Below are 22,072 nucleotides of genomic sequence, written 5' to 3'. Positions count from 1 at the left end.
CATATTCAAATCATGACAACATACTAATATATACTTGGTACACTGAGCTCTAGTTTTAGATATTTGATGTCACATGAAAGAATTTAAATTTTTGTGACTGAATAAAGCTCTATTCCATCACAAATATCGTAATAGAAGGGTTACTTCCTTTGGTTATGTTCATTTTGATATTATAAACAACATGACTAATTGCTGCTTTTTCAGTCTCCGTGAAAATTAACTCACACATGCTCTAAGAAGACTGCAAATCAAATTGACCACATTTATATGGGTACTAAAATGTTATAAATAAAATTTCCATCTAAGGTACACACTTCTTTAGTGTAGTTATTAGTTGTTTTTATTTGTCAGAAATTTTATCTATTTAATGACTTCAGAGATATACTAACAAAATAAGAACAATCAAATTTGTGAAGGCATTTATAACTCTATTGCAACCACTATTCGTACAATGACAAGTACCAACATCAATTAATGACTGCAGTCTCCTAGCCTCTGAAACTGAAGAATACCAAACATCTCCTGCCCTGACTATAGTGACAGGTACCTATGAAGTGAAATGATGACATATTCAAATGAACATATACTGTTAGGAATTGACAACCTGCTAAGCTTCGCTACTTGTCACTCTCCAAATATATATATATATATATATATATATATTCTGTTCTACCTGATCATAGAATTCTCTATGCACCTGTCTGGCTTCTCTCTCTATAAGTGATATAGTAACACATTTCTTCAGTGATTGGTGAAATAGGTTGAACAAAGTGATCAAATAACTTAGGCTTGCTGATCTCACACTGTTCTTACTTCTTCCATCGTGTGATTATGCCCTAGATTCTTTGTGAATACATCACTCTTAGTGCACTATATCTCAGATTCTCCTGGGATTATATTTACTTAGCATATTTATACTTGTTCTTGTTATGCATTATAATAGCAATTTTGATATTTAGTAAATGGATATTTAGCCTTCTATAGTTATGAATTTACAGTTTCTATGAAAGCTGATGGGTGGAAAATTTGGTTTGACATTTTTATGCTAAAGGTGCTAAATATGAGTTAGGATGTAATATGCATAAGTTCTAGAACACACCCATATTCCTTTCTCTGTAATTCATGTGATGCCAAATTGAGAAAATTCAGAAAATCTTCAGAAAATGGCTAGAAAATATTTTATGTTCAAATTAGTAAAATCTTAAACTACATTATTTCTACAATAAAATTCTCTGGTGAACTTGGCAAACATGCTCGTGCATGCGTGCATGTGTGTGTGTGTGCGTGTGTGTTTGGGTTTTTGGTACTAGAAATAGAGAATGGGGCTTCATGCATACAACCAAGAACTCTGAAAATGAATGATATTCTCATCTCACAAATTATCATCAATGAATATTATTCATTGCTAGATTAATAAGTAAAGTATCTTAAACAATACAAAGTTGTTATGTAAGGAACATTGTTGACTTTTTTGTTTACTGAAATGATGATAAGGCAAATTTTTAATTAAATTACCTCACACACAACTTATATGTTTACTTTCATTAAAAATTGAGTTATATACAATTTGAAAAATTTGAACTATTAGCTAAAGTGCACTAAATATATGGTCTATAATGCATTAGATTATATAATTATTACTGTAGATTAAAATGTAGTGAGGTTATTTTTAAGAGATTAAATGTATAATAATGCCAATATAATTATAATATAAAGACATATTTCTGGATTTTTATAAAGTTTTGGCTTCTGAGTATTCTTTACTAAGGTACCCTTTGTTTTGAATGTGATGTTTATAATGATCATTTTTATTTTATTCTTAATATTTTGTCTAATGCTGAAAGGTAGTCTACCTATAAAAATGAAAGCAGTAGATATTGCCAAATATAGCCTGTTCTCTAGTACTAAATTACATGGACTCCAATATTAGTTCTTGGTCTGGCCTGATAGCTCAGTATACAAAGACATTTGTCAAACCTGAAAATCCAAATTCAATGCCCAGCATATTCATAGTGAATGGAAAGTAGCTACTCCTTACAAGTTGTCCTCTGACCTTGAATTCTACATGTCTTCCATGGCATACACCCACACACAAATATACAGACAAAGAAAAGTAATTACGTAATATAATTAAAGGTATATATTACTTCTTCTATTGACAAATTCGTGACCTCAATAGGTCATTTTTGCTCTCTTCTCATTATTAACTATTGGTCAAGTGATGGTATGTGCCAAGTATGGTCACAGTAAGCATTAATCTCAGAACTCAAGAACTTTTCCAAAGCTGAGCAAGTCTTTAATCCTAGCAGTCAGAAAGCAGAAGCAGGTAAATATCTATGATTTAGAGGCCAGCCTAGTCTACATAAGGAGTTCTAAGACAGCTAGCAGAAGATAGAGATAACTTGTCTCAAACAAGCAACATAAAGCAGCCTGAGGGAAGAAGGTTTATGAGCTGAAGGCCAGTTTAGACTACCTGGTAAATTGGAGAATATTTGAATTGCCGCCTGAGATCCAGTCTTAGTTACTAGTTACTTTCTAATATTACTGTGATAAGACCCAATGAGAGCAGGCACAAGACTGAGAGACCCACTTGGTTTTTATAGTCAGGACTCACTGAAAATACTAAGCTAATAGATATAATCCAGAAGACCAGGTACAGCTCCCTGTAGGAATTAGGCTTGCTGCTTCAGTCTTTGTGAGCTCCTAAGCACCTTGCTTAGCTGATTGAGAAGACTGATTTCCTGGTGTTCATCATTGCCTCTGACTCTTAAACTATTTCTGCCTCCTCATCCTTGGGATTTCCTGATCTCAGAAGAAAGGAATTTGATGAAGACCTCCTGTTTAGGCTCTCCATGTAACATATGGCTGTGGGTCTCTACCTCTGCTCCCATTTGCTGCTGGAGAAAAGAAGAAAGCTTCTCTAAGTCAGTGGTCTCTGGGTATAGTAGATTATCATTAGAAGTCATTTTATTGATATGCTTTTATTAGACCTGCACTCTTGGGTTTTAGGGGGCTCCTGAGAGTGAGAATCAGTGGGTCATTGGCTATTGTGCCTCCTCTTGGGACTATTTTCTTCCTGTTGGGATTCCATGTCCAACGTTGAAATGATAGGTTTGCTACATTTTGTTATATTTTCTTGGGTCATGTTTAATTGTTATCTCTGAGAAGTCTGTTCTTTTCTAATGAGAAATAGAAAGGGGGTGGATCCAAAGGGGTGGAGAGGTAGGGAGGACGTGGGAGGAGTGGAGAATATGGAAACTAACCTATACATATTGAATGAGAAATGAATCTGTTTTTCAATAAGAGGGGAAAAAAAGAAACAATGAGAGGACTTGGCTGAGCAAAACTGTTCACTTTGTGTCCAAGAAGCAGAAGAAAAATAGAAGGATCCAAGTTCCAACAATCCTGTTCAAGGACAAATCCTTATCCCTTCAGGTTTCCTAATAATAGACACCAGTGTTGGCGTGAACTATAAGCCTTTTATTACTTTTCTCAGTCATACTTTCTACCTAATTGCTTTGTTTGTATTATACCCACCATTGACTATCTATGTTTTTACCTGTTTAACTCAAGGTCTTAATGAGATCCCTTTACAGAGTTATTCATTTTAAACTTTGCTTGGGATAGAAATAGTGTACTACCATTGAGGATATATTAAAAGAAATTACAATGTCACCACAATTGGCGCTATAGTTACAGCACAGACACACTCAAATCAGTAAAAGGATACATTGAGGCTAGAAAACTACTCCAGCATATATTAAGAAAATATACAGGAAAATTTTTACTAAACATTTTAATAAATATACAGAATTGCATATGTTAAAGTAATACCATGTTAAGTTTCATTAAATGTATATTTTGCCTAATGTTTAAATCAATTTAAGCATATTACTCTTCACAAGCACATTTTACAATTAAAAATACTCAAAATCCTTTCTAGCTTCTCATAATGTACAGTGCATTGTCCTCTAATTGTATACGAGCACACCACAGCCCCTTGCTTCTATCTAATAATAATATACTACTTGCCAATCACCTTCCATCTGAGCCTACGTACTGAGACATTTTAACACCATGCAACTCTCGACATCTGTAAAAGCAGCGCTTTTAGATCTTATTCATGAGTGAGATTATGTAATGTTTTTCTTTCTCTGTTTGGTTTATTTCATTTACTATGTATTCCAATCACTATTATTGTTTTCACAAGTATCAGGATTTTATTGGTGAATAATATATTTATTTCTCCTATACTTTCTTTATGCATCATGAGATGGACATTGCAGTTCTGTTTATTGTGTGGCAACTGTGAATACTGCCACAATGAGCAGAAAGTATAAACACTCTTCATGCTGAATGTATTGTCTTTAATGTACATCCAGTAGTGAAACATATAGATCATATGACAGTTCTAGTGTTAACATTTAGAGAAATCTTTATACTGTTTTCCATAATGACCATATTACTTTGCAGTCCCAGAAACACTGCAACATTTCTCTCAGTTTAGACAAAAATCATCAGAAAAGTTTCTGACATAATAAAGATAAAACAAGAATGTCATTGAAGCTAATGGGCAATTGGTAAATGTACAAATACCTTCTAAGCATACATAGTCACGGAAATGCAACTAAATTAACAAGTTCCATTGTGTACTTCTATGTATTGTTTTGCAACAAAGTTGCTATTTTTGATCATTATGATAAAAAATTGAAAAATCAAATTGAAAGCATATATATATATATATATCACAGATAATAGGAGAGGAGTTTTGTGTCATCCAACTAGTACCTAGGGATATATGTGTCTGTCATCTATTTTTGTATAGAATTCCTGGCATATGCACATGCACCTCTGTGTGTGTGTGTGTGTGTGTGTGTGTGTGTGTGTGTGTGTTTGCATGAATGTGGAAAATGTACAGAGAGGTGCATAACTGATTTTCTGGGAAATATAAGTGAAGAAAACTAGAAGAAGATATGTAGAAAATGTAATGAGTAGAAAAGTTGTCTGTGACTTAATAAGTAAGAAACTTCATAGGATATACAGTTAATTCTATGCACTTGCATGTGTATGTTTGTATATGTATATATGTTGTTGTTTGCTGAGAAAATAAATGGGTAAAGATACCTTTACACAGGCGAGTTTGGCTACTATCTTAACATGTTACCCTAAGGAAAAGGCTTTAGAACTGTGTGGTGGCACTTGGCTTACTGTCCTAGCATTCGAGAGATAGAGACAGATGGATCTCTATGAGTTTGAGACCAGCGTGGTCTACACAGTGAATTTCAGAATTGCCAGGGCTACAAAAAAGAGATCCATGTCAATAAAATGAAATGAAATGAAATAAAATTAAAATTAAAATAAAAAGTGAAGAAGAGAAAGATTCAGATTTTCCTTTCTAGTGTTCCAGTATTCTGTACTGCCACCTCTGAAATCTGAGAAATAAATGATAGGAATAGAATTGAAGTCCCTTTTCAGTCTTGCCTGGTGGTGCATACCTTTAATTCCAGAACTCAGGAGGTTGGCCAGGAGGCTTTCCATATGTCATCCTGGTCCAGTACAATCAAGAGCACAGAGAAAAAACCTGACTGGCAAATAAAAAATGCCTTTTGACTAGGAACTTCCTTAGACATTTTAATTATCCCCCTTCCATCTTAATATGTCAAGGAACCATGTGGAAAAAGTAGCATTGTTTGCTTGACATTTAATAGTCATATCCAAAATTTATTTATTTTCGATCTCATTCAACAACTACACCAATGAATCATACAGTTTTTAAAAGTACACTGTTACAAAAGCCCCAAGATATGGATCCAGCCCTCGTATTGCACAGATTCAGGCACATGAGGTGGTCAATACCTTGTCATATTACAGGTTCATGATTGAAGTTATATGCAAATGTAAGGCTTAAGGCCTTATAAAACAGAAGAATGCTATTTTGAATAAAACATATAGCTAAAAGCCTTTGGTAGTATGGTTTATAATGAACTGATTTTTGGTCTGTTAGTATGACTAGAATTTCATGAATATAATTTATTTTAAAAGAATGAGCATGTTCAAGACTTTCATAGAATATACTCTCTTGTTCTTTGAATATGTGCTTCTTGTTCCTGGAATATCTAAGTGTCTCTTGCTCATGAAATATGAACAATTTGAAAACCTTGACATTTTCTTGAAATCAGGTACAAAGTAAAAATTTTATGTGGGTCCATTATACTATCAGAACAGGATAACCTAGCAAATAAATGTATGAGTATCTTGTTTTATAATCACCTGAGCTGCTAACTATTAAATGTGTATACTTGTACCTTTGGAATCTCTGGGTTAAACAAAGTAATGTCAGAGAATGTCTTTACTTCATCAGTAAGGATCAAGCCTCATTAAAAATCCTCTTTCTGCTAATTGTGGCTGCTTATTTTGAAAGCAAGCATTTTGTGTTCCAATGCTCTTGGGTGTGTCTTTTTTTTTAATTTCATCACATCCTATTTAAAAAAATAACCAAAACCATAGATTTGATAAAATCAATGAAAAGGCCATATTATATATTTGTTCATTGTATTTTTAAATAGACTTTTAGAAGTCATTTACACAAGATTTATTTGCACTAGAATAATGTTCAGATCATGAGAGTTTGAAAATACAATCACACTCTCAAAAATACTTGAAATTTGTTAATGTAGTGTATTGCTGTCATCTTAACATTCTCAATAATTTCCTGTTAGACATTTTTATACTTTCAGTAAAATCTACTGGAAACATATACAATGGAGTTAGTGTGTACAGTGACAACAGTACACACAAATACACACACACACATACACACACTGTATGTGGGAAGCCATTCAAATGCCTGTCAATTGGTGGGATAGTAGGGTACATATAGATATAAATCAATAATGAGACATCTTCTGTGTCTCCTTCATGACGAATCCATATATGGGGCTAGGTTAGTAGAGGAAATGCTTCAGCATAAACAAAGGTGATAGCAGCCAGGAAAGCTAAAGGTGTCTTTAAAACAGGACTCATGGTTAGATGCCTGCTTACCCATAATTCTGGGGTTCCATCCCTACAGATTCTGCACCAATACTGAAATTTTCACCTATGTTCCATGGCAGTGCTATAAGATAGTTTTTATATATCTATAGGATGAATGAATAGATGTTTATAATTGTTAAAAAAATAAGTACCTCTGGCATAGTCTTGATTCGTTACAGGAAATGCCAGAGGGAGTATCAAAATGCCATTTCATAGATTAGCATTAAATCCACTGTAAAAGGAATAGACACGATCCCTGGAGTAGAACTGGAGGACAGCATGTAGAAGAATGCAAATTGATCCATTCTTATCTCCTTGCACAAAGCTCAAGTTTAAGTGAATAAAGGACCTCCACATAAAACCAGATACACTGAAACTAATAGAAGAGTAGGTGGGGAAGAACCTCGAATACTTGGGCACAAGGGAAAAGTTCCTGAACAGAACACCAATGGCTTATGCTCTAAGATCAAGAATTAACAAATGGGACTTCATAAAATTGCAAAGTTTCTGTAAGGCAAAGGACACTGTCAATAGGACAAAACAACAACCAACAACTTGAAATTTACCTTGTAAACTGATGTATTAAAAATCCATCCTAATGTTCTCACAGCCTATGAAACATTTTAATAGCTATAGGCACAGTTATATCAAGCAAAAAATTTAATAAAATATCAAAATGTATTTGAGATATTGCATTAGTCAAGAGCAATTGATATCACTACAAATATTATCCTTCACAGTAGAGTTAAAAATTGTATACATTGTGCGAGCCTAAGAAAAGGCTTTGCAGAAGAGCACTGAAAATTAGTCAATGAAGATTAATGTAAACTTATTCAATGTATTTATATCACTGTGACACCAAATATCATTTTATATTTTACAAAGTTTTTAGTTATTCATCTGTTACTACTACCTCATTTTATTAGTAATAAAATAGTGTAAAGAAAAGTCTTCATATTTTTTCTATCTTTAGCATTTGTCTTTTGGGTTTTAGTTAATGACTCACCATTTTGATTTTATATCTGTCTCATAATTAATGTAAGCCATGATCAAGGGAGGTGGACAAACTTTGAGAGGCATTTGAATTTAAGATGTGCATGGTGACACATATTTGTACTCCTAAACAGCATGTCATATCTCAAGACCCCAATCTCAGAACAACGAAACAGACAGATAAGGTGCTTAAATTTTTGTCTAGAGAAAACTTATTTGACAAGTTCTATCCTGTAAAACTGAGACTGGAATAAACTTTTGAAATGACATCCGAAGTTTATACATCATAATTAATATAAGACAGCTTTGAGGATATTTAGAATGTCTAACAAGACATAACTATGTTTTCCAAGCAGTGTTGCTTTTCATTAATAAAACATAACATATTAAAGACTGTATAAATATCAAGTTGCATTCATAAAACTCGAGCTATATTGTATTGACTACATTCTTATCTTGGGATTGATTTGCTACATCTTGGACCCACCTGCTACATTTCTCAGCTTACAAACACGTTTGCTAGAGAATTATGATTCCCTTGAAACATTCAGTGAGACTCCACATTTATTCTTAACAGTGTTATGGTGATGATACTTGTACAGTATCCCTGATTGGGATTTTACTTTCAAAGACAGCAAACTTAAAATTGATTAGGCACACATGAACAAAAAATGGTGTTCTTTCTGTTTTATCTTAATAAACCATATTTGAGCATCATTGGGTTATTTGGTTAGTATCCTCTAAGAAGTTATGCTAATTTTTATTTTCCATACCTGTTTCCTTCCACTGATTCTCCAGATAAGTTTTTCTTATTTTGACTTTTATTATCTTAATATCTTAGTTAATTTTCTCTTCTCTCATGTTTCAGAATGATTCGTGGGGAAAACAATATTCCTACGCACTCTTCAAAGCCATGAGTCACATGCTGTGTATTGGCTATGGCGCCCAAGCCCCAGTCAGCATGTCAGACCTCTGGATCACCATGCTGAGCATGATTGTTGGGGCCACCTGCTATGCAATGTTTGTCGGCCATGCCACAGCTTTGATCCAGTCTTTGGATTCTTCAAGGAGGCAGTATCAAGAGAAGGTATGTAGTTTTCTCTCTCATATCATCAACTAACTTCTTCATAAGAATTGAACTGTGTTCAAGCTAGAAAACCAATAATCCTCTATAAAAACTGAAAGGAGCTGAAAAATTTAAAGTAATATTTAAACTATATATTTAAATATTAAATATTTAATTAAGGAAAAGCAATCTGTTTTATATTTTCAAATCTTTTTTTAAAGTTCAAATTATATTTTATCTGCCATATATCTCAGTTAACCCAATGCCTACCACACAGTGAATAATCTACAAAATATTTATTAAATAACCAAATGAGTGAGTTCAGAGCATTTCAATACTATTCCAGTAAGATGCTACATTGACTTTCATTGCAGCAGACCATTTCCCAATTTTCTCCACAAATCTGCTTTTCTTTTCTTCTATAGTGATGAGACTTTAGTTTGTAAAAGAAACTCTTATCAAGATAATTTTCCAAGTACGTATTTTATTTCTGTTATAACTCAGTGGGTAGCATGTTTTCTAGCATGAAGTGCCCTACCTTTAATCCCGTGAATGGTTTGTACCATATATGGTGCAACTGACCTGTAATTCCAATATTTGAGAGTTGTCAGCAGGTGAATAAGGACTGCAAGGGTTCATCCTTGGCTATATAGTGGGTTTGAGATTAGTCCAGTCTACATAAAATAAAATGTGTAAATTGTCATTTCATAAAATATAATTGTATGTCTAAAATGTAGAAGAAATATAAGGTGTTACTATGGTTCAGGTTACATATTCCAAGAGTTAAATTTCAATTACCATAATAATAATATAATATACATCTCTCATTAATGCATGCTTTAAGAAATGAAAGCCTGCAGAACGGACCAGACAAGCATTGCTCTTCTGTATGTGTCTTTCAGTAATTTCCATTGTAGTCCATACAGTTAGCAAAGGTTAGTCTGCTCTTATCTGTACAAAACTCATCACACTCTCTAGTCTTTACAGTCATGTTTAAAGTTGCTATCTTGAATTCCTGTGCCCAGTGATTTCACGGAAGTGACTGCCATATTAAACTTTTATTAGTGTAGAAAAACAAACTACATTAAGCTATGATTTCATTATGCTTTTATTTAAAACATTTTTTAAATTTAAACATATTTTGATCATATTTATTTCCTTCCTCAAGTCCTTCCAGATCTGCTCCTCCTCCTGCCCCTGCCCCTACTCAACTTCAAGTACTTTCTCTGAAACCAAACAAAGCCAATACAACAAAACCACCCAAAGCTAAGAGACTGGGAAAGCCAACTGTGGAGTCCATTATATGTCAATTGGTCAACAACTCCTGAAAGTGAGGCCTGCCCTGGAGTGGTTGTTATATTCAATGCCATTCCATTGAAAACAACTGATATTTCCCTCTTCCAGCAGCTACAAATGACAGTCCTGTTGTTAATCTTTACCCTTGGAGCTAGGTTTTCATTCATTCATTCATTCATTCATTCATTCATTCATCTTTTAAAAATAAAACAAAATTATAATAAGCTAAAACAAAAACCATCACATTGAACTTGAATGAGACAAATCAACAGAATGAAAAGAGCTCAAGAAAAGGTACACGATTCAGATACCACCTACTTATACAAGGAAGATGAGTAAAACCATTAAACTGGAAGACAAAATGTAAGTGCAGAGGACCTAGTATATACATGTCAAGACCCCATGCACACTGGTACATTGTTCAGAGCAGTAGGATCTGGTCTTACCTGAAGTCCCTTGGCTATCTACTCTCAGGTTCTTCATCAACCAGGTAGTGTTGGGTAGGGTTTCCATATCATGGTGTAGACCTCAAATCAAATCAATTATTAGCTGATTACTCCTACAAGCTTTGTGCGACCAGTATCCTAGCATACCTTGATGGTAGTACACTATTGTAGATAAAGGTTTTGTGGTTAGCATGGTGGTTATGTTCTTCTTTGAACAATGTGCAGAGTACCTCCCTGTATCAAAGACACTGGAATGTAAGGGTTTTCACCATGGCACAGAACATTTCTGAAAGCAATGCTTCAGTACTTATAGACTAAGTGTGAGTGAGGCTAGCTTAGATTCAATTTTGAACAGCTTATTTCTAAACAACTGCGTACCACGTTAGTTGTTTGATTAACAGAAGTCTTTGTCATTAGACGGGAAAGGGAACAGGGATATTTGTATTTATGTGAATAAAACTACAATATCAACAACTAGTGTAATGAGCAAGTTGATAATTTTTGATTAAATAATGAAAGGTAAGCTGTCAAAATTGCATTGCATTTGATTTTTAAGAAATAAAGTAACAAAACAATTAAATTGTGAAGAATAGACAACATAGTAAAGGAGGAAGGCTATCTAAAGATATTTGACTGAAATCCCTATATTAATTTAATTTGAGCTTATTTTATGAAATACAAGACTAGAAATTAATATTATGAAGTTTGTTCTTACATTGTAATATTTCTCTTAGTTGGTTTAAGAGAAAATGTTGGCTTTTCATATCATTTTTGTCTGAATGATGCTACACATTTTCTTTTTGGTCGTTAATGTAAATATATTATTTACATATTATAAATGTATATATGCATATATTTATAAGCTGTATATAATAAATGAAGGTGCTTAAAGGGATTGCAACCCCACAGGAAGAACAATAATATCAACTAACTGTAGCCCTCAGAGCTCCCAGAGTTTAAAACCACCAACCAAAGAGTACACATGAGCTGGTCCATGGCTCTTGCTACATATGTAACAGACTTCCACCTTATCTGTCACCAGTGGGAGGGGAGATGCTTGTTGCTGTAAAAGCTTGATACTCCAGAGGACGGGGATGATAAAGTGGTGAGGCTAGAGGTGGATGGGTGGGTGGGAGTGTACCATCATAGAGACAAAGGAGAGGTGTATGGGGTGGGAGGGTGTATGGGAGGGGTTTCATGGAACAGAGACCAGGAAGGAGGCTAACATTTGAAATGTAAACAAATAAAATGATTATTAAATTTAAAGTATGTGTAAATACATATTTTCTTAAAACAAAGACATTTTCAGGATTACATTATCAGCATCAAGAAACATCTCTCTCTCTCTCTCTCTCTCTCTCTCTCTCTCTCTGTGTGTGTGTGTGTGTGTGTGTGTGTTTGTGTGTCTCTCTCTCTCTCTTTCAGTGTGTGTGTGTGTGTGCACGCGCGCAAGTGTGTGTGTGTTGAGACAAAGTCTCACTCTGTACTTCAGACAAGCCTAAAATTCACAGCAAATGTCTCTCTGTGGATCAATTATGTTGTATGAAATTAAAATTTATAGAGTGTCAGATTGTCACATACAGGGAATTAAAATACTAAATGTACCCCAAGGGACAAAATGTTTAAATTTTATACATCTTGAAAAGAGTTTATACAATTTCCAGTAAAAACCTTTAAATTGAAAGTGTAATTAATGTAAAATAAGTCTCACAATTTACGAGTAGATAATATAAAATCATGTATTAAATCATTGAATTGGACAATTTTCTATAAGCAGATTTTTAATCAGCTTAATCTTCCTGATTTATCTGAGCCAATGACAGCACTGAGATAAGATAGAAGGCTGGAATTCCAAAGCTGCTTCCCTTTGCAACCCATTTAAATTCGCACTTAAAGCAAACTAGGTTTCTCTTCATTTAAAATGAAGTAACTAGACAGGAACAATTCTGGGTCAAAAATCTGAAGGTGAGTTGGTGTCTCCATCCCTCTGCTGTGAGTCCTGTCTAACTACTGGAGGTGGGCTCTTCAGGTTCCATTTCTTCACAGTTGAGCATTTTGTCTAAGGTCATCCATCCTGATTGAGTACTGGATTCCTCTCTTTTTCCAGGTCTCTGGCACCCTCTCCGAAGTGAAGGAGAGGGGAATGGAGTGAAGAGCCCTGAGAATGGGGACTGAGGGCAGGCAACATTTAGGATGTAAATAAATAAAATAATTAATTTAAAAAAAAAGTAAAGAAAGTAACTAGACAGCACTTGTTTATCCCAGGAAAAATACACCAATTGTCTATCCAATATCAAATGATTAGCCCTCATAACATATTCACAAGTAACATTATATAGACTCAGAAGGTTATATTTAGAAATATAGATGTATGTACATATATCCACATAACACTCGTAAATGCACTGTGATAGTGTTTATCGTAAGAACTATTGCTTTGAAGATATGATACTCTTGAACTTAGAAAACTCATGTCAGCCCAGTGCTTATGCCAGCCCAGTGTTTACATGAATAAGTGACATTCATATGTGGCTTAGGGTCCTTTTTAAGAACAGCAATACAACTGAGATTCCTTGCTTTCAACAAAAAACTTCCACTTACTTTCTTTCATAATTGGTAATTTGTTTTTAACATTGAGGATGATATGAATAAGAGTCCCTGTGGTTTCTTAATTAACCCATAAAATTTCCATGAAAGTACACTATCTACTCTACTTCTTGAATTGGATTTAATATTCTAGTATGTGAAATCAGTTGTACTCCAAATATTATCAGGCCAGGAACATCCTAAGACTGAGAATCTAAGTAAGACACTTGTACAGGAGAATAAGAGTATGGTAACTTTGAGCTAGTTTTATTCTCAGTTATTTATCTTACTTTTGGAGGAATAATATCAATTTCCTCTTCACTTTTGCTCCTTCAAGTCCTACCATATAATCATACTTACCTCTTTCAAATTCATGACCTCTTTTTCATAATTATATATATAATCACATACACACACACACACACACACACACATATGAACAAAACATACTCAGTTTATATAAGAACACCAATTGGTTATTCAGTACCAAATAGTCTTATAAACATACATACAGATAACATTATATAAAATGAGGTTAATTTAATGTGGTTACTTGAACTGCTCCAAATTGGGCTTCTGAAAGAACAAGAGGAAGAAAGATATTTACATTCTAACCTGAATAAAACAATGTTTTTGTGTTGTTGCACACACTGAATTAAGTAAAAGTTTGAACCAAAGAGAAAAAAATAAAACGTTCTATTTTTAGATGTAATGTTTATAAAAATATAATAGTTCTTTTCCTCAATAATAATTTCTGCTCTAGTTCTCAGTGTCCCATGTTTAAATTCCCACATGTATGTTGCTTGTATTTATAATTGTAGAAATATACAAAGTGGTGGAGATTCATTCTCAATAAGCCTTATTTAGTACTTTGCGGTTTCTATGTATTCTGAAACACATGACAGATTCCTACACTAGACCTGTTCTATGGATGGATCGATGAATGTTGTTTAGAAATGTTAGAAATTTTGTTTTACTCTACTCTACAAATGTCTTTCAAATATTTGGTTTTAATGTACTTTATGATCCTTATATATCATAAGATATAAGATACTATAAAGCATTTTAATACTGTAAAAGCTGACGTACAGGAAATAATCTAATAGGAACCCTCAGTGGAAAAGATGCATTCATTCGTCTGGCCTGTAACTTGACTTTGTCTAATTAGAACCATTGGAAGGCAGAGTAAAGGATGTTAGTGACATCAGTGGGCAGAGACAGACATCATGCAATCAGAATTATTCTTAAGAAAAACAAGTCATAACAGCAAGTGAGATATGATACAGCCCTACCTAGACTGCAGAGTCTATGATTAAATGAATCATAAACACTTGTTGATAGATTTACTAGCACAATTATAGCAACAGCAGCATTATAAATAGACACACTGAATACATAAAATCCTATAAATATATTATTTCATGAGTTGTTGAGATCCAAGTAGTTATCAGAGAAAAATAATGTGTGTACTAAGTATAAAAATATTCTATCTAGTAAACATATAGTTATTGGGTGTTTACTTATGGGATATCTATTATGAGAGGCTGGGAAATAATGAACAAATAGACGTAGTACTGTCCCTTCTGAAGCTTCTTGGAGTTCATAGGTGTGAACAGGAAATCCAAACCACTAGTAACAAGATTCAGAAAGCCCTATGTCATGGAGACTTAATTTAAAGTGTAATGAAAGAAATGTAGCAGCATGACATGGCATTGCAAGATTTTATGTATTATTTATGTTCAATATAATGGGGTGAAAGTGTGAAAAAGGACGATACTGTATTGAAGAGACTTGAAGGGTAAGTAAAGAGAAGACATTTTATTGAGCCATATACATAGAACATCAGTATGACAACAGCTGCTAAGATTCAAGAACTTCAAGGGAAGTATGAATAGATTCCAGACAAAGATGTCGTGGGAAGTACAGAACGACAGACTCAGACTGAGAGAGACTGTGTAGACCTCACTGACCATACTGTAGTTTAGCTAAACATGAAGAGTCTTCTAAGCATATGGACTGCAAAAGTGCTAATAATAGAATTGTCTTGGCATTTTAGACAAGTGTCAGTAGCATACATAAACGCGTTAGAAAAAAAAGTAAAAATGGCCTCATGTTCTTTTCTGTTAAGCAAACAGCCCAGCTTTACTTTGCACCAACCTTAGTGAGAGTGCAGTATTAATTGGTGTAAATATTACATAAGGAAGGACTATTATACAAACTCTTGTAGGGTGTGTGTGTGTAGTCAGGGAACCTATGCTGGGCAAATGCTAACTCTATATAAAAAATAACCTAACTCAAGTGTCTTCAGAAACAAACGTTGTGGCTCAGAAGCCAGGTCAGTGTGTTACCCTGCTCCAGAGGCCATCTGCGAACATACAATCTCCAACATGGTCCTCCATCTGGGATGCTTTCCAAATTTTTGTTTTGTATTATATTCACTGAGTTTGTGAAAATAAGTATTCTAGGGCCAGACTTAAAGTTTCTGCCTCGTTAAGTTTGGGGTATGACTTATAGACTTCTGGTTTTCACGAGATCCCAGATTGTACTAACCTACTTTCTTATCTGGATGTTTGAATCTGTGCCATGGGCATGTATCTGTTCCAGACCATGATAATGGAAAGAGAACAGGACATACATATTGCTTCTAGTCCCAATCCACTGATGAGAAGTGTAGTCATGCTACTGAAACAAACTAAGAAGTTGACAGCTCTGTGACCAGCAATAATTCTTTCCACAAGGAAGGTGTTAGAGAAAAGATTAATATAAAAGACCAGTATCCTCTGCTGGAGATGTAATAGCAATGCTGAGAAGCAGCAAAATGCTTGGGTTTTCCTTAGTCATCCCTGTATTGTGTGAAAAGATGTATTCCCTGTGAGATCTCAAGCTGCTTGTATTTCATTAGAAAGTAGAGGGGAACCATTAATATTTTAGATGCCCCCATGGTTTAAGAAAATGGAACACAGGAAGTGTGAGATACACCATGCAACAGAAAAATAGAATGCAGGGCAGAACTGAACTCAGATCACGTTATCCAGGTGCTTCCTATGCCCTATATTCGACTAGGAGCTGGAAATGATCCATAATTATTGGGGGAATGTATTTTTTTCATCAACACAAATATCACTGCTATTAAAGCTGCTATACAGATCTCAAATATACAAATATTTGTATGCATACAAATAATTACTTTATTTAGCCTGACTTTTCAGTTCTGACTAACCATTTATTCTTAAAACCTAATACAGCTTTTTCCTCTCATTTTCAGTGAAAGTTTGTATAAAATTAAACTATAATTTATGGTTCATAAATACTATCAAAACTAACTTTTGTCAGTCAAAATTTTCTCTCAAGAATATGTGAAGTGAGAAAAACACTTTTTTAAAAAACTGGTTATATTGCCAGTCAAAATTTTTAAAACACAAAACCTATTGTGGTAGATAAATAAAATCTATAAGCCAAATTAATATAAAGTGTTTTCATTTTTATTTAAATATACCATTATTTTACTTAAATGCTGCATTTTCAGATACTTACGTAAAATATCCTAAATTCATTGTTTATGTTTTTTTCAAGCAGCATACTTTCAAAGATTATTCTAAGTTAATGCTACAATTAATTAAAGAAATATTTGAAAGGTTACTTAAACAAGTGTGGACAAAACTCTATTAAAATCCTTAAGTTGGCATACTTAATAAAAATAACATTCAACTCCAGTATTATAGGGGCTTTTGTGATATTTAGAGAGGATCCTAGAAGTCAGTGAATCATTTAAATGTTATTTTTCAGAAACATCTCACATGGTTTGGATTCAGATGCCTAGATCAAGTGACTTCTTGCTCAGAGCTCTATCCTTGAAGATAATAGCAAAACTCTTAAGGGTTGGAATAGAGACAGCAATGATGTGACACAGAAAACAGAAGCGTGCAAGGGAGAGAGAAATTAGAGTTCCAAGTAAAAAACAACTCAAAATGTGGTAAAGAGAAAACTTCACCATTAAAAGATACCATTATTGTGCCAAGATGCCTTGTAGAATAGTCACATAGCATTCAACTGGCTTAGACAGGCTTCCATCTTGAAGATTCTAGTCCTCAACTGTGTCCCTGTAAATTCTGATCAAAGTGTAAAATAATTTTACTTCAGTGAGGATCCCCTTGGACGACAAGCAGAATTTAGAGACCAGCTAGTCCTGGAAGTGGAAAGTATAAGCTTGTGGATCACATAATGGCTGTACCCTACAAAGGATGTAGGCACTCATCATCAATCTCTTGGAATGCAAGCAGAATATGATTATGTGTCACATTATTTTCTGATTACCCCAAATTTTTGTGACTTAATTTTTTTACCACTTAATTTCTCCAGATATCTTTCACACAATGTTTTTTAACGACTTAACAAAAAAGGAATAATGTCAATAACAGTAGAAATATACTTTAAGAAGGTGGGGTATTGAAACATAGCTCTGTGGTACAGCCCTTGTCTAGCTTGGCCAGGGTTCAGTTCAAGCATTACAAGAAAAAAATTGGTAAATATTAGAACATCAGAAAAATTACCATAAACTTGAAAAACAATTGGCAGTAGGTTAGATTATATTAAAATATGTTAAGTTTGCAAATGTGTGAAGTACATGTGTATAACCATATGTATGTGTATGTGATGCTATATGTGGAGGCAAGTGTCTTCCTTTGTGGTTATCCACCTTATGTAACTGTTTGGGCTTTTCTAAGATCATCCCAGCTTCAGAATTAGGACATGTAGACTATTTATGTATATATTTTGTTTGTTTGTTTGTTTGTTTATGCCTAATCTTTGTGTTAGGCTAGCTCCCCTATTAGCACTTAACTTCTGTTAACCCCTTTTACTATTCCATGCCATGTGGCTGGTTACTGCTCCTCAGTTTCATAATTTCTATTTCCTCCAAGTCCGAGTGGCAATATTTCCATTCCTCCCTCTTTCCCAGAGTTCCTCTCTGTCTACCAGATGCCCCAACTTCTACTCTACATTTTGCTATAGGCCGTAAACTTCTTATTTTAAGCAATAGAAGGTGCTTTTAGCTGACATGGAAGGACAGACATTTTCTCACACGATGCAGACAAACATTATCAGTACAACCTTATATTTTGAGAAATAAAGCCCCAAGTTTATCTTTACTCTGGCTTCCACATTAGGATGAAAGGCACTCATTATAATGCCCAGGTTTATGGGTGGGTGCATGGAATGTGACCTTAGCTCAGGTACCGAGCCATCTCTCCAACTCCAGTTAACTTGTTTTAGAAGGAAGGAAGGCAGGTTAAATCCTTGACTCTGACAGCTTTCCTTGATAGAACAAGTTGTTCCTGGTGATACATTATTCCTGACTTATACAAATATGTTCGAGAAAACACATATATAATAAAACCAGTACACAAATGATTATTTCTCTCTCGTATAAGTAATTCAAAATATTTTTGTAAACTTCATGAGATTGATGAAATATGTATGTAATTACCACAAAATCACTTGTATTAGCCGTGTCAATAATATTGCATGAAATAGCATATCCTCATATCTTATAAAACATTATAAACTCATTTAAATTTTATCTTTATTTTGCACATTGCCTAAAATCTAAACCTACATAATGGTAAAAAAATCAAAAAAGTAAAATGCAGAATTTTAGGAAAGAAGGTGTATGCATTTGAAACACTATCTGATAATTAGTGCTCTTCAAATCACGTTAACACTAATGTGGTTTTAGTGTAAAATTTTTCAGAGTTTTATTTTTAATCCAGTAATTCAAAGAAGGATATTACTTCTGTTTAGATCATTTTTTCTCTCACATTCTTTTTATTTTTGCATCAAAATATATTGCCACCAAATAAGTCATTACAAAGGTACCATTTTTCTAAATAAATAATAAAATAGGCACAAATCAACAATAGATCGTAACAAAATAGTTCCTAAGAATAATATAAAGAGCAAGATAGATAACTATCTTAGAAAGCAAAATAAAGAAGATTGCATTTTTCTCAAGTCACAATTTAGGGATTAAAACCCAGAGATCAAGAGATATCAAATCATATTCCTAACTAACAAACTGATGGGCAATAATATGAAAAAGATCACCTTATATTCCAGGCCAGTGTGCTTAAAATGTCTAGAGGACCAGTGAGCTTCATCTTCAGAAATGTTTTGTGAATCACATGATTTTTATTATCATTTCAAAAGACATAATCTAGCATCCTGCCTGGAAAAGTAAAATTATTATCCTAATGTTTTCTATCTGTGCAGACTATTTTGATACTGAGAAGGTCAAATATTTGATGAGCAGGATAAACAAATTCTTACACAATTAATCACTACATTTGACAAGTCTAAGATACTAGATAAATGAGAATATTATAAGTGTGTATCTCTGAAAATGAGCAATATTTACCTTGAAAACTTTCGCTTTGCCAGGGTTATATAAGTGCTTTGAGGTATGTCTTCTCACTGTAGAATATTAAATTTGCGGGCTATTTTGACTCCAAATAGCAAACTCAGGCTTCACCTTGTTTTCCTTTGATTGGCTTTGCTATAAAAGAGGCATTGTTGAGTTATCTGCCATATTAGATTTCCAGCAGACCTTTACACATAAATTTTACATTCTTGAATTGAAAATATTAGCATTACACAGAGCCTTTGAAGTACATGATAATTCATAGAATTTCAAGAATTCTTCCAGGAAAATACTCAAAGAGTTAGTTTACAAATTAAAAAGGTGAAGTGATTGGAGCTTTATTATAATTTTTTCCAGGCTACAAAGCATGTTCTACTTTAGAAAATAGTTATGATAAATTCGATGTGTTTCCTACAGTAAGCTCTTACAGGTTTCTCAGAAGTATAAATTCCTCTCTATCATTATCTGAACAGCTTGGAAATACTACCTGTATTTATAAAGAAACAGAAGGATCTTGTATATTTTGCTATGAAAATATTGGTGAAAAATATTTAGTACTTTTATATCATCTAGAAATATCCCATGTTACTTTAATTGGATAAACATGAATAGTGTTTGTAGTGTGTCATATAATTATAGCCTAGTTGCAGAATTTTAAGACAGTTTTAAATTTTTAAAATGTACTTACCCTTTAAAATAAAAAATATTGATTATTTCATGAAATTAGTGTAAAATTATTTCAATAGAGAGTTAAAGATCGTGAGATACACCAAAGTTATCAGAACATAGTTGTACTGACAAATTGGCAGACTCTGCTGTTACAGTTGCAAGTGGACATTCTTTGAGATCAGGTTAATTATGCCTCCATTTCTCCATAAAAGTGTGGAAATCAATCAGACAATCTCTGAGAATTGTTTTATTCATGTCTAACAATAGAACATATTGTTTTTACCTGAGGACAGGAGGACCTTTGATTGGTTTCTCTTGTATTCTAAGTCTCTGTTAATTTTGAGTACTTCTAGACATTTTCTGAAAAACATTTTAATTTCAAAAGCATCAGCTTTTCTAGGGTATATTGTTTATTAAAGTACTTAACGAAAACTGCTTTCATTTTAGCAAGTACTAATGTTATTGTTATTATTGAAATCACTACATGAATTAATATGAAGTAATTAAATAAACTTAGCTCTCTAGGATAGCACTTTATGACTTTATAACAATGCTCTACTAAAGGAAAACACTGACTCAGGATGGTTTGAGAAAGCTCTTTATAGTGAATGTGTTCACTGCACTTTCATATTCTCTGCTGTTTCTCTGAAAACGGAAATACCATTTAATAGTGTTCTAGTTTTAAATGGAGCTAAGGAACTAATCTTACTCTATGCAAGCTAAGGTTACCTTACTCTCTTAATACCAGAAAAATCATCTGAATATAAAACTAAAAGATTTGCTTATAATGCATTGTTACTATGTTAGTCTGCTTTTGTCACTGAAAGAAGCTTCTTGAAAATTTTAATGTATACAGATAAAAAGTTATTTGGCTATTCTCATGGCTATTCTGGTTTTAGAAGTTCTGAGTCTTGACCAGTCAGACCTTTTGCTTTTAGGCCTTTGGTGAGATAGCAAACCACTGTCACATGTGTAGTAAAGAAAAAGAAGGCAACAGCAAAGATCTTCTAGCCAGGAAGCAGAAGGAGAAAGTCTCAACATTCAGCTACACACTTCCAGAGTAAGTCTAAAGTCTCCTGCCAGGCCTCATGTTTCCAACGTACTCCACCTCATTATATCTCTGTTTGTGGAGACAAGTCTTTGGTTATGTTATTTGTGGGAGCATTTAACATCCATGTTGGCACCGTAATATATATATCACTTTATGAGACTTTTATGATAATCAAGAAATGCATCATTACGTTGACTTAATTTTGCTTATTAAAGTTTACTAGTTTTTCTATTTGCTTGCAAAACTTTAATCAAACCATTATCTTTGATATCTTTAATACTATTTCAATAGCAATAGATGAACCAAAATTCAGCATAAAGATTATTTAATATTTACTTTATAATTATTGTATAATTAGTGACCTCAGGAAGTGAAAGTGTGTGGATATGTCAGTGAGATTAACATATATTATTGTAAAAGAGACATTGTGAGAAGGAGATAATGTTTCAGGTGAAAAGAATTATTCCAGGTGAGAGAGAGAGAGAGAGAGAGAGAGAGAGAGAGAGAGAGAGAGAGAG

The 22,072-nt window shown here is 33.6% G+C and overlaps 1 protein-coding gene across 2 annotated transcripts in view; it reads left to right on the top strand.

The window, feature by feature from the left end:
- The window catches only part of Hcn1 (hyperpolarization activated cyclic nucleotide gated potassium channel 1), a 340,159-nt gene that overhangs the window by 239,466 nt on the left and 78,621 nt on the right, over nucleotides 1-22,072 (top strand). For both annotated transcript variants that reach the window (XM_028784249.1, XM_028784253.1), the window contains exon 4: nucleotides 8,894-9,112. In XM_028784249.1, the coding sequence (XP_028640082.1) occupies nucleotides 8,894-9,112 (219 nt within the window). The remainder of the gene's footprint in view (nucleotides 1-8,893; nucleotides 9,113-22,072) is intronic.

The sequence above is a fragment of the Grammomys surdaster genome, unplaced genomic scaffold, assembly GCF_004785775.1.
Source record: "Grammomys surdaster isolate TR1022 unplaced genomic scaffold, NIH_TR_1.0 99, whole genome shotgun sequence".
NCBI classification, from domain to species: domain Eukaryota; kingdom Metazoa; phylum Chordata; class Mammalia; order Rodentia; family Muridae; genus Grammomys; species Grammomys surdaster.
The sequence above is the reverse complement of the archived record's forward strand: the minus strand, read 5'-3'. Positions and strand labels throughout refer to the sequence as shown.